We start from the raw sequence: 12,220 nt of genomic DNA, 5'->3' as shown, positions 1-12,220 counted from the left end.
ACATATATAGATCTAAAAAAAATGAAGGAAAGTATGGCATTTCATTATATGCAACTCTGAATTAACATGCAACAAAGAACAGAAAATAAAAGGCCTAGAAGTATATGTCTTATTTGAGAATAGAGATATAAAAACTATTTAATAAAATATTATTTTAGAGTCTACTGGAATATTACACAAGAAGAGTAATACATTCTAACTAGGTAGGTCTGATTCTGTGACTGCGAGGTAAAACACTAAATAATTCCATGACTTTGATGACTCTCTGTTGACTTTAAAATACAAACAAATAACATACATAGTAAAGGAAAGTGCGAGTCCAACATGAAAAGGAAAGATCTCCTCACCTAAAACCAATTTCTCACCTCAAAAAGATCACTGTCTATATATTCTGTCATGCAGAGAAGTTTAATGAAAAAAAGCATTGGTATATTTTCAAGTTTCAAGAGCTCAAATTAAGAAAATATCATGGACACCACAAAGAGACGCTGACAAAGTACCATGCACCATTTCATCTGCACCATCTTCTCTTTATTCCCTAGTGTTTTTCAGAATATCCTTCTTGGCCCCTCACTTTCTCTGCCTCACTAGCGAGTCTGTCTGCAATCAATGCTATGGCCAGTCTCTCTCTTGCCATCTTCATTTTCTTTTCCTGTTTCCTGATATCTTTCTCAGTCACCAGAAATTGTTTGCAGAGGAGCTGTGGGATACCCAGACCAGCTCCTGGAATCATCTCTGCCAATTGTGAGGACCCAGCAGAGGTGGCCATGGAGCCACCTGTGAAAACACCTGGCAAGGATTCACCTGTGCAACTAGGCACAAGTTTTTGCAAGGCTTTGGCAAGATCGAAAGGACTTAACAGTTGTCCTGTGCTACTGCAGGCCTGGAGTCCTTGCAGTCTCTTCTGCCAGCACACCTGTTGGGGCTTGTCCAAGGTTTCCTCCCAGTGATAGCATCTGACCTCATTGCCAGGGTGGGATGTGATTCTAGTAACTGGTCTCTTGAATATGTAACTGGACATCCTCAAAGGAATGGAGATGCTTAAACCCGGTTTTGGTTTGGATGGATTTACCCAATCGTGATGCTTCCTCTGTGGAGTCTTGACCATTCTTTTACTTTTACTCTATAAAAATAAATCATGAAATTGAGTCCAAATGATAAATAAAGCCTGCCTTCTTAGGACAATTAATTTGACTGTCTTGTACTTCCAACCTCCCTGTCTCTCTGGGGATAGACCTGACCTGCATCCTGGGATATTATCAAGCCAATTTAGGTCAAGAATCTCAGGATCAAAACACAGAACCCACTCCAGATCATTTTTCCTCCAAAATTTTGTAAGACCTTCTCCTTTATGAATATGATTTTTTTTCTCTTTTTGTCCTTGTCACTCTTAACTGTCCAAGACTTGGTACTGTCCCATGACACACAGTCCCCAGTCTTTTTCTAAATCCCAAATCCTACCATTCTTCTGTGTTATGTGGTTAACCCACTGACCATTTGGTTTTTATAGCTTCGTTAGAGCTTAAATCAACAGTGATATTATCAACTGACCCACTCTTAGTGACTCACCCCTATATCCCAGAAACTTACATCAACCCAAATGGTCATGTTCAAAATAAATAATTCGGAAAATATATTCACCCACTACAAATTTCTGATTTTTGACGTTTTTCCCTAAACACTCATATATTAGATACCTGTTCCTCAAGATTGCACGTTATGCCAGATCACCATATTCTTATCTTAATTTCTCTCCTCTTAGTCCTATCAATGAGAAGGCAAGGTTCTTTGGAAAAGACAGTCATTCTGGGAAAAATAGAAGGCAGCAGGAAAAGAGGAAGGTCAAATATAAGATAACTGACTCCATAAAAGAAGCCATAGGCTCCTGTCTATAGTAGCTGAGAAAGGCTGTTGAGGATAAGCCTTTGTGGATATTACTCCTTCACAGGGTTGCCAGGAGCCAACTCAATAGCACATAACACACACATTCCTATAAATCCTAGATTCTATAGACTATGATCTCAATAATTCGCTGGAATAATTCAAAATTCCTTACCATTCATCATATCTGCCTTGTGAAACTTCAAAACAATCCTGATTATTTGCCATGCCATAACCACTTCTGGTCTTATGATAACTACCTGATATTTTGGTACCACTATAAACACAAAATCATCTGCATCCACTGGAAAGTATCCATACTACCTGGAAATTTTCCCTTCTTTTTATGTGTTGACATATTTACTCCTTGATTTTTCCCAAAGCCTGTTTCAAATTTTCTCTACTTTCTTTTTCTTTCATATATATTCAATACCCCTTCATTTCTCTGATATGTCAGAAAAATTGTGAAATACTTCTAGATAGAAATTTTACTGCCGTAGTTGCCAAATCTGCAAATTTCTCTGAAAAACTTCCATCAATTCCCAATTTCCTCTAATTATGTTTTTAAAAAATTATTTTACCTTCTAATGGTGATCCTGACCTCATTCCTTCTTCTCTCTTATTAAGGTATTTACCCCAATATTCCCACATTGCCCTGTATTTTCAAACTCTCTTTGTAAACTGAATCCTTCCTTCAGCATTTATGCATTCGCAAGTCTTTCCTAACTACACAGAACTCCCTCACCTGCCCTTCCTGGACCCCTCCTCAACACTGCTCTTTCTACTCCCTTCCATTAGTCAGGAACCATAGAAAAAGGTCATCTATATCATGTGTCTTTGGTCCTCACCTGCAACTGCCTCCTCAGATCATCCCACACTTCCATCTGCCTTTGTCATTCTAGGGTAAGGTCACAATGACTTCTTTGTTATTAAACCCAACAGGAACTTTTCATTGTTCATCTCACATGATCTTTAAGAGGAAAACTTTTAAATATATTTGGACGACTTATTTATTTGACTATTATTTTACAGTTGTGAATATTATAAAATCCAAATACTGATCAGATATATCTGATAATATGCAACTTACAAAGTGAGGGTGAGCTTTAAGTGAAAAGTACAAACTGAATTTCTGGAACTCAGTACAAAAAAAAAAAAGAATGTAAAATAACTCATTAATTTTTACATTGACCATATTCAAAAATGATTATAACTTGGTTGTATTGGGTTAAAATATGCAATTAAAATTGCTTTCACCTATTTGTTTTTACTTTATTTAATGTGTCTAATAAAAAGTTAAGTTCTATAACATAAAGTGTTTAATTCTGCTATTGACTGTGCTGGTCAGGCCAAATGAAAATAGAGTTCACAGATAATGGTCAGGGAAATTTTTCCCAAGGCAAAGAGTCTACCCTGCCCCCCACCACAAGATGAAGCAAACACTCGTGCTCTCCCCCACCCAATGCCTCCTTTCACCCTTATCCCCCACCACACTCTAGCAAAACCGTATATACTAAGATCATCCCAGAGTCCCACCAATATTTCTCAAATGTCACGAGGTTGCACTTGTACATTGTCTTAACTAAACTGATATCAAGCGAGAAGTCAGAAGTCAAGATAATTTACCAAGTAGGAAGAGCCAAAACTAGAGACTAAGGGTCAAGATTTTTTTGTGAATTCCCCTCTCTTTAGTTTCTGTTAAACATTCAATACGTTTGGAAAACTTTTTCAGGGAGGGTCATTTTAAAAATTACTTTATCTTTACTGTGTAAAAATATATAAAATATGTAAAGAATAATTACTCTAGCCAATAAATGAAAAGGAGATGATAGAACATGAATATCATTATTATTAAACATTATTATTACATTATTATGGATTAGTGAGTCAGTCAGGGTACAGATGATACTAATTTGGACTTTATTAGGCTGATCCCAATAAGAGTATCATCATATTGATTGCTTTATGCTAGGACCCCTGAAACGCGCCGGCCTCCCCTACTATTTATCTACCAAGACCCATCAATCAGACGAGTCTTTGCTGACAAATCCCTTGACTCCATCTATTCTGATGACACCTGGAGAATATTCCCAAATCCCACTTTGCCATGGCACTCTTCTACCTGCCACTGGCCAGGAAAACATTTTTCCCAAGGCTCGTGCTCTGTGTGTGCCCAGCTCTGGGGATGACACTTCTCCCTCAAGTAAAGAAAAATTGGGGTGCAGACCCTGTGGGCTGCAGGAATTAGCACAGGGCTGGGGTTTGCTGACAAAGAGACAAGAACCTTTAGTGTGCATAGCTACCATGTTCCACGAAGCCCCAGTGATTCCTAGATAGCATTGAAGAAGAGGATGTAGGACAGAGTAGGTATGTTTGTGTGTGACTGTGCTTGAAAAAGCCTGTAACATGACACATGTGACACTGGTTATGCATTCAACAATGCTCATTCGTCTATTTTATCTTGTGAAATGTTTTCTATATACACTTTGAAACTAGTTACCCACACTTCGGAGCTTACAGTGTCAGAAGAATTTTAAAATTTTATTTGTAATGTATGGATATAGCACCTGTGATATGCCAAGTGTTTCAAGCATTTTTCAAACATTAATATCTCCATAACCTTACAAAGTAGGTATGCTTATTATTATTGTCAATTGACAAATGGAAAAATTGAGATACCAGAAAGGGAAATAACTTGCCCAAGGTGAAATATCTAGTAAGTGGTTGAGATGTAATTTGAACATCAGCTGTGAGCTCCATATTTTATGCCCTTAACTATTACATTCGCTCTCTAAAGACTTCACTTCAGTTTGGACTCAGAGCCTGCATTCTTTTCTGTCTGTTGGATGGGAACTCCCTCAGTGCTCTCCTACGGTGCCTCTACATAGGACAGCTCAAAATATCAGCACTTGCTCTCCCACTTTCAGCAATATGGGGGAGAGAGGGAGAAGGAAGAGGGGAGAAGGAGAGGGAAAAAACAGATGGGGAGTAAGAGAGCGAACACAAAGTGAGTAAGATGAAAGCGATAGGCTTTTGTTAGTTAAAACTTTGGTATGATATCTCAACACTTGGCTGTATTCTGTTATTCAGAAGCCAGTTACTAACTACGTAATGGCTACACCAGGATGTGCACACCAGGAAGCAGGGACCACTGGGAGCCATTGTGAAGGCTGCCCATCACATAGGCTGACATGATGCACTTGGGTCTGATTCTAGGTATAATAGGAGGCCACTGGACAGTTTTATGCCAGTGGATGAAAATATCTGAATTTCTTTTCATTTCAGACCCTTAAAGGTACAGACCTAAAAATGAGGCCAAGAGGGGCAGTGACTTTCCCAAGATCACATGGCTAGAACTCAGGCCCGATTTGAGTGGTATTCCATGCTACGTCCCATCCACCCCTTCTTTGTGATTCATTCGTCTTTGAGTTTGTGCATCAGACATGTGACACCAGCCCACAGGTATTGTAGGTATTCTCATATATAGTAGTCCCCCCTTTATCCACGGTTTTGCTTTCCACTATTTCAGTTACTCATGGTCAATCAAGGTCCAAAAATATTAAATAAAAAATTCCAGAAATAATTAATAAGTTTTAAATTTCATGCCATTCTGTGCCACATGAAGAAATCTCCTCCTGTCCCCTTCTGCTCCATCCCTCCCAGCACACGACCTCTCTCTCAGTCCAGCATATCCATGCTGTGTATTTCCTGCCCATTAGTAACTCGGCAGCTGTCTCAGTTATCAGATCCACTGTAGTATCACAGTGCTTGTATTCAAGTAACCCTTAGTTCCTTAATAAAGGCCCCAAAGTGCAAGAATAATGACGCCGGCACTTTGAATATGCCAAAGAAAAGCTGTGAAGTGTTTCCTTTAAGTGAAAATGTATGTATGTACAGGAAAAAACATAGGATGTATACTGGGTTCAGCACTATCTGTAGTTTTGGGCCTCCGCTGTGGATAAGGACAAACAACTCTACTGCCAAATGGTCCCCCCAGAAAGGCCATACAAATTTATAATTTCACCAATAACTTTTTAAGAGTCGCCTTTTTTCCATACCTTCACTACTATAACTACAAATGATCAAACTTGAAATTAACTTCAATAAGACAGGTGAAAAACAGTATCTCGTGATTGTTTTCATTATATTTTTAAACAAAAATAGCATGTAATTTTTAAAATACATTTATTGGCCATTTCTACTTCTTTCTCAATAAAATGCATATTCAAAGCTTTTGCCAGTTTTTAAAGTAAGCTATTGTCATTTTTCAATGAAGCAGTAGGAGTTCTTAGGTTAATAAATCATACTGGCACAGTGGGCTATCTATCTATCTGGAAGAAAACAAAGGTAGACCCTACTTGACACCAAAAATAACTGAAAAATTTAATTTAAAAAAAACTGTAAATCATAAGGAAAAATTATAGGAGACAATATGTATGATTTCAAGGTGGGAGAAATTTTGTATGGCTAAAGACACCATAAACAATATCAACAAATAAAAGACTGGGAAGTATGTTTGTAAATATTTGACCAACCAAGGTGATATTACTTTCTTGAGTCTGTTTTGATTCTTTGTACTTTCTTAAAAAAAAAAAAAAAATTAGCCATTTCCTCTAAACTTTAAATTTAATGATACAAAGTTAAGTATAGTTTTTCTTAATTTTAAAAAAGCTCCATGTTATCTACAGTTATTTTATTATTCTTTGTATTCTTTATTTTGGTGTTTTCTATTTTTTTCATGGTCAGACTTGAGGTTTTCTTTTTTAATGTGTTAGGTATACTGATTTTATTGTTGTCTGGTTCATTACTTTCTGCTTTGATTTTCTGCTGCCTGCTTTTCATTTTTCTATTTCTACCGTGAAATGCTGTATTTCATTTATTTTAAATCTTTCGTGTTTTGCAAGAAATGCATTTAAGATCATAAATTTTCCACAAAGAAAACCTGTACATTTTAATACATAGTGTTCCTATTGCCATTTATTTCTAAATAGATTCTAGTTTCCATTTGTTTTCTCTTTGACACAAGAATTATTTTTAAAAGTATAATTGAAAATTATAAGGAATTATATTGTGAGGAGGATGTAATTTTCATGGGTAATCCTCCTTCCTTATATAACAAATACTTATGAATCCCTACTATGTGCTGAACAATGTGTTAGGTGCTCTAGCTTATTTCAGTTAGCATAATACCTTCTAGGTCTATCTATTGATGGGCACTTACGTTGCTTCCATATCTTGGCTATTGTAAATAGTGCACCAGTGAACATAGAAGTGCATATACCTTTTCAAATTAGTGTTTTGGATTTCTTCATATGTCTTATAAGTCTCCTATAAGACTTACAGAAGATTCCTAAAAGATGAGAAGTGGCTCTCCCACACCCGAACTCTCATCCTCTGCTCCTGCCTTGCCCAATATCTTGGAGTGTCCATAATGTTGTATGTGAGCTATAGCCTCTGTGCCTTTGCACACAGTACTTCTGCCCCAAACAGTCATCTCCACTTCTCTCCCTGGCTTGGCAAACTCTAGTGTTTCAAGTCTCAGCTCAGGCACCACCCCCTTCTGAGTAGCTTTTGTGATTTCTTTGTCTTTGGAGTCCTTCCTAGATTCTTTCGTAACACCCCATGCCCATTCTTACTTTTATAAAAGCATATTATTCTGTGATTTGTGTTCTTGTTTGTGTCTTTCACTAAACCATACACTGCTTCAAGTTAGGGGCTGTCTTCCTCTGAATGCACAGCACATACCACAATTTCTGACTTGTTTACCAAATTGAGTGGAGTTATATTTGGCATGCTACTATTTTTTTATATAAAGAATAAAAAGCGTTCATTTGAGCAAAAGGAGCTGCAGCCCAGGAGTCACAGATTTGGATAGTAATCTAAACTGGGTTCCCACTACTATTGTTATTGTGTCATTTACTTGACCTATTCATTCTTTTTTAAGTGCGGCAAATCTTGCCATCATTTCCACTTTTGCTTATGTGCCTTACTTAGAAATTTGTATTCTATGAAATGGCTCATTCCCATAAATGTTTTAAAAACTGGAAACTCCAGGTTATTAATATATGCCCAAGTTACTACCATGTACTTATGTATCCTTTACTTAATTCTTCCCAAAATTTGGGGCGATTTTTAAATTAAGATAAAATAAAATAGTAAGCTTGTCAGATAAAAAAGAGATCAGAGACTATTTAAGGAAAGACCCAGGTCAATGTTATAGGAGGCTGGGGTGAGGCAGTAAACATAGTAATTGGCTCTGAGCTCCCTCATAGGAGCTATAAAAGGGAACCAACAGGCCTCATTTACCTGAGAAAATGAATCACAGAAGTCAAAAGAGACAAACTTTTACTTGCACTAAACTCTGGGAAAGGTTTATTACATGGACCCTTATAAAGGAAATGACTAGTAGTTTGACAATGTCTTCAACTGTAATTTTTGGAAGATATAGAGATGTTATTCACCTGGCTGTTTTTTGCTAAAAGTAAGGAACTAATATATTAGTCTAGGGATACTGCCCTCTGGCATCACATTTGATACAGAAATAAAACTCGGGGAAATAAGAGAAATGAACTGATGATACATTCTTAGTGTCTCTCATTTTATTTATTAAACTGGTAACTTGCTGTGATTAGAAGCCTATATGACTAAGTTCACTAAAGTGTAGACATATGATGTTGTCTGGAGATTAGAAAGCTTTAGATACCACGAGATGGCAAAATTGATAATCTATTATAAAAATGAAGGATGTGAACTACAGTTTGACTTAGACTGAAGGCCAACGAACTTGTCTGGAGGTTGAGGGGAGCCATGACTGCCAACATAGCAGAGTGGGCATCAAACATGCTGTGTTTGTTAACAAATGTAGATGAGGCATATGTCATTTTTCACTGTTATTTTCATGATCTATTTTGGAAGTTAGATTGTAGGCATACGCAAATCATCTTGTTTGCTCTAGTGTTACAAAGATAAAATTATATACACTTTACTTTCCCAATGAATTTTGGTGGGATTTTAATAAAGATTAAAAAAGTAAAACCAGAAGTATAAAAAGGAGATTAGAAACCATTTAGGGAAAGAGGAAAAACAATTTGGCCAAGACGCTGGAGTAAATGGTGAAACCAGTGCTTACCTCCTAGGGTTGTTATGAGGATTAAACATGGTAATTCATGGAGAGCAATTTGACCATTGTCCAGGACAGATGCTCAATGAATATTAATCTCTTTTACCCTCTTCCTTTTCTGTAGACAATGGATGGCCACTGACGCTTAAGAGGGGCAATGAAATGGTTGGAAATACACTTGAAATTATAGGTTCAGAGATAACAGAAGCAACAATTTGAAGTTTTAAATAATTTGCATTTGAGCTGTAACTTTGGGTCCCAAGGAGTACCCCACTGAAGATTCTTAAAACATTCTCTCATAGACAAAGGTGAAACCAAGAAAATAATTTCCTTCTTAGTCCTTACTGTTCAAAGAAAACTTTTTCCTGAGCCAAATAATTTCATATTTTTAGATTTATTCTTAGGGAATCTTCTTAGGATTCACTGTAAATTCCTTGGGGGCAGAAGTAGTTTTACTTTTGTTCTTATTCTCATAGAACCTAATAGAACTGTACAAGAAGGCTTAGGTAAATGTGTGCTGAATTTATTTTGAATGGTTTTCCTTGTCTTCATAAGTTAGGCAGCATTTGTAAGCACTGAGGTATGTAGAACATGACCAGCTTAAAGCAGAAAATACTCCTATGTTAAGAAAAATGCCACCTCCTCTAAAGTAGTGTGAATGGTAGTAGCAGTGGTTACTTCCTCTAAGGAGTCTTTTTGGAAGACTGAACTTACTCCAGTGAAGATATCATTACTCAAAACATTCCTGGATCTTTTTTCCTTTTGTGGTACTTACCTGCAGAGTACTGCCAGGTAATCAAGAGGAGAGACTCTGGAGCTCTGGACCCACTGGGTTTTGAATCCCATATCTCCTCTACCTAGTAGCTATGTGACCTTCAGTAGATTAGTCTGTTTTCTCATCTATAAAATGAGGATGTTACTATAACCTATATTTAATTACATAAAAAATTTAAAATTGATTTGTAAACACCTATATAGTTGGAACTGTTAACTCTCATATAGACATAAAATGAACATGTACCAAAGATTTTATTTAACTTGCTGTTTAATGAAAGAACCAGGAAAATTAAAAGTAGCTCAAATGAAATTTTGGCTTTATTCTCTGCAGGACAAAATTCATTTTTATTGCCATAGATAGGAATTATTTATACAGCAACAGTCAGGAAATATTCTCATTATTATCAGTTTTCTATCAATTAACTTCTACCTCTAAAGAGCTGTAAAATAGCCTATTCAAAGACACGCACACATACACTGTAAGGATTAAACATCTCATTGAAAGGACAATAATCTTCATCACTCATTCCAGGTCTTTCATTTTTCCTTCCATAGGGTTGTTGTGAAGATTTACAAAATTATCTACTTAAAATATAGAACAGTCAGATTCATAGTAAAATACTCAGTAAATATTAGAAATTATTATGCCTTCAGAATCTATAGTACATTCCTTTGAATACCTTCAGTAGTTGTTTTTCAGCCATGAAGGGGATATTCAATTTTTAAATAGGTAAGTTATTTGAAATCAAATCTGTTAAATAGGTAAAGAATGTTGATTTTGCTTTTTTAAAAATGAAGGCTTTTAGTCTACAGCCATGCCACCCTGAACAAGCCCGATCCTGTTTAATCTTGGAAGATAAGCAGGGTTGCGCCTGGTTAGTACTTGGATGGGAGACCACCTAGGAAGACCAGGTGTTGTAGGCGTAAAAAATAAAAATAAAAAATAAGGGGTTGTAAACTGATAAGGTCCTTGCAATCTGTGAGGTCAACCGAGGGTTGCCTAGTCTAAAAAAATAAACAAACGTAAAAATAAAAAATGAAGTTTTTTGACAAGATGAGAGCACTTTCAGAGTTAGTTGATTAGACACATTTTAAAAATTAACTCTCAGAGGATTCTGGGAAGATGTCAGAATAGGAAGCACCAGGAATCTGCCTCTCTACCTATACAACAATTACACTGGCAGAATCTGTCAGACATAACTGTTTGAACTCTGGAGTCTGTTGAAGGCTTACAACTTCCAGGAGAAGATCTGGATGGCCAATTGCAGCAAATTTTGGTCAATTTTAGCTCTTAAGAACAGGAGCAGCTACCAATCCACCAGCCCTATCATATGGCAAGTGTTCCTGGCACAGCTTGCACACAGCTTGTGGGAGCCACAGTAGGCAAAAAGAACCCTGTCCTCCAAATATCGGGGAACTATCTGTGCTCGGGTCGCTGATGGCTTTTGATCACGGAGGTAGCAGCCATTATTGTTGTCCCTCCCCCAAGTATTGCAAGTCCTTTCCCCTCTGGTCAAAGTGACTTTCAAGTGATTTAAAGGCTGGTGCCCTTTCTTTTCCTCTGTATTTTTCATTTTTTTCCTCAGTCAGGAGCCAAACTGAAAGACCAGGACATTCAAAAACAACTTCATATACAGAAAAAAATTTGAAAGTGATTGCATGTGCCCAGAGAAAGGCTCAGAAAAGACCTGAGATGATATTAAGTTTACACCTAAGGTTGACCTTTGGACTAAGACAGTTTACCATAATAATAATAATAAACCCCCAAAAACAATAAACAGAAAAATAGCAAACCTTAGACGAGGAGAATCTGATTTCCAGAGTTACTATATTATTAGATTTAAATGGCTAGTGTTCAACACAAAATCACAAGGCATACAAAGAAACAGCAAAGTATGACCCATTCGAAGGAAAAAGATCAACAGAAACTGTCCCTGAAAAAGACCTAATGGTAGGTATACCAAACAAAAACTTTAAAACAGCTTTATTAAAGGTGTTCAAAGAACTAAAGAAAGATGTGGAAAAAGTCAAGAAAATGATGTGGGAATAAAACAGCAATATCAATAAAGATACAGAAAACCTAATAAGAAACAAACAAAAATTCTGTCTCATACCATATACAAGAATAAACTCAAAATGAATTAAAGTCTTAAATTTAAGACCTGAAACCATAAAGATCCTAGAAGAAAAGATAGGCAGTAAACTCTCTGATACTGCTCTAGTAATATTTTTTCTGATATATTTTCTCAGGTAAGGGAAACAAAAGAAAAAATAAACAAATGGGACTACATTGAACTAAAAAGTTTTTACACAGTAAAGGAAATTATTAATGAAATGAAAAGACAACCTACTAAATGGGAGAATATATTTGCCAATGATACCCATGATAAGGATTTAATACCCAAAATTTATTAACTCAACACCAAAAAAAATAAAAATAAA

The 12,220-nt window shown here is 36.4% G+C and overlaps 1 protein-coding gene and 1 pseudogene across 1 annotated transcript; one reads left to right on the top strand and one right to left on the bottom strand.

The window, feature by feature from the left end:
- Positions 1-538: 538 nt before the first annotated feature.
- Positions 539-1,108, bottom strand: MBD3L1 (methyl-CpG binding domain protein 3 like 1). The gene has a single exon (XM_016127370.1). It carries the CDS (start codon positions 1,106-1,108, stop codon positions 539-541), a length of 570 nt encoding a protein of 189 aa, XP_015982856.1.
- A 9,475-nt stretch (positions 1,109-10,583) lies between these two features.
- On the top strand, positions 10,584-10,702 carry LOC118609625 (annotated as a pseudogene).
- The last annotated feature ends 1,518 nt before the right edge of the window (positions 10,703-12,220 follow it).

This window comes from Rousettus aegyptiacus, unplaced genomic scaffold (genome assembly GCF_014176215.1).
Source record: "Rousettus aegyptiacus isolate mRouAeg1 unplaced genomic scaffold, mRouAeg1.p scaffold_m13_p_11, whole genome shotgun sequence".
Lineage (NCBI taxonomy): Eukaryota > Metazoa > Chordata > Mammalia > Chiroptera > Pteropodidae > Rousettus > Rousettus aegyptiacus.
The sequence above is the reverse complement of the archived record's forward strand: the minus strand, read 5'-3'. Positions and strand labels throughout refer to the sequence as shown.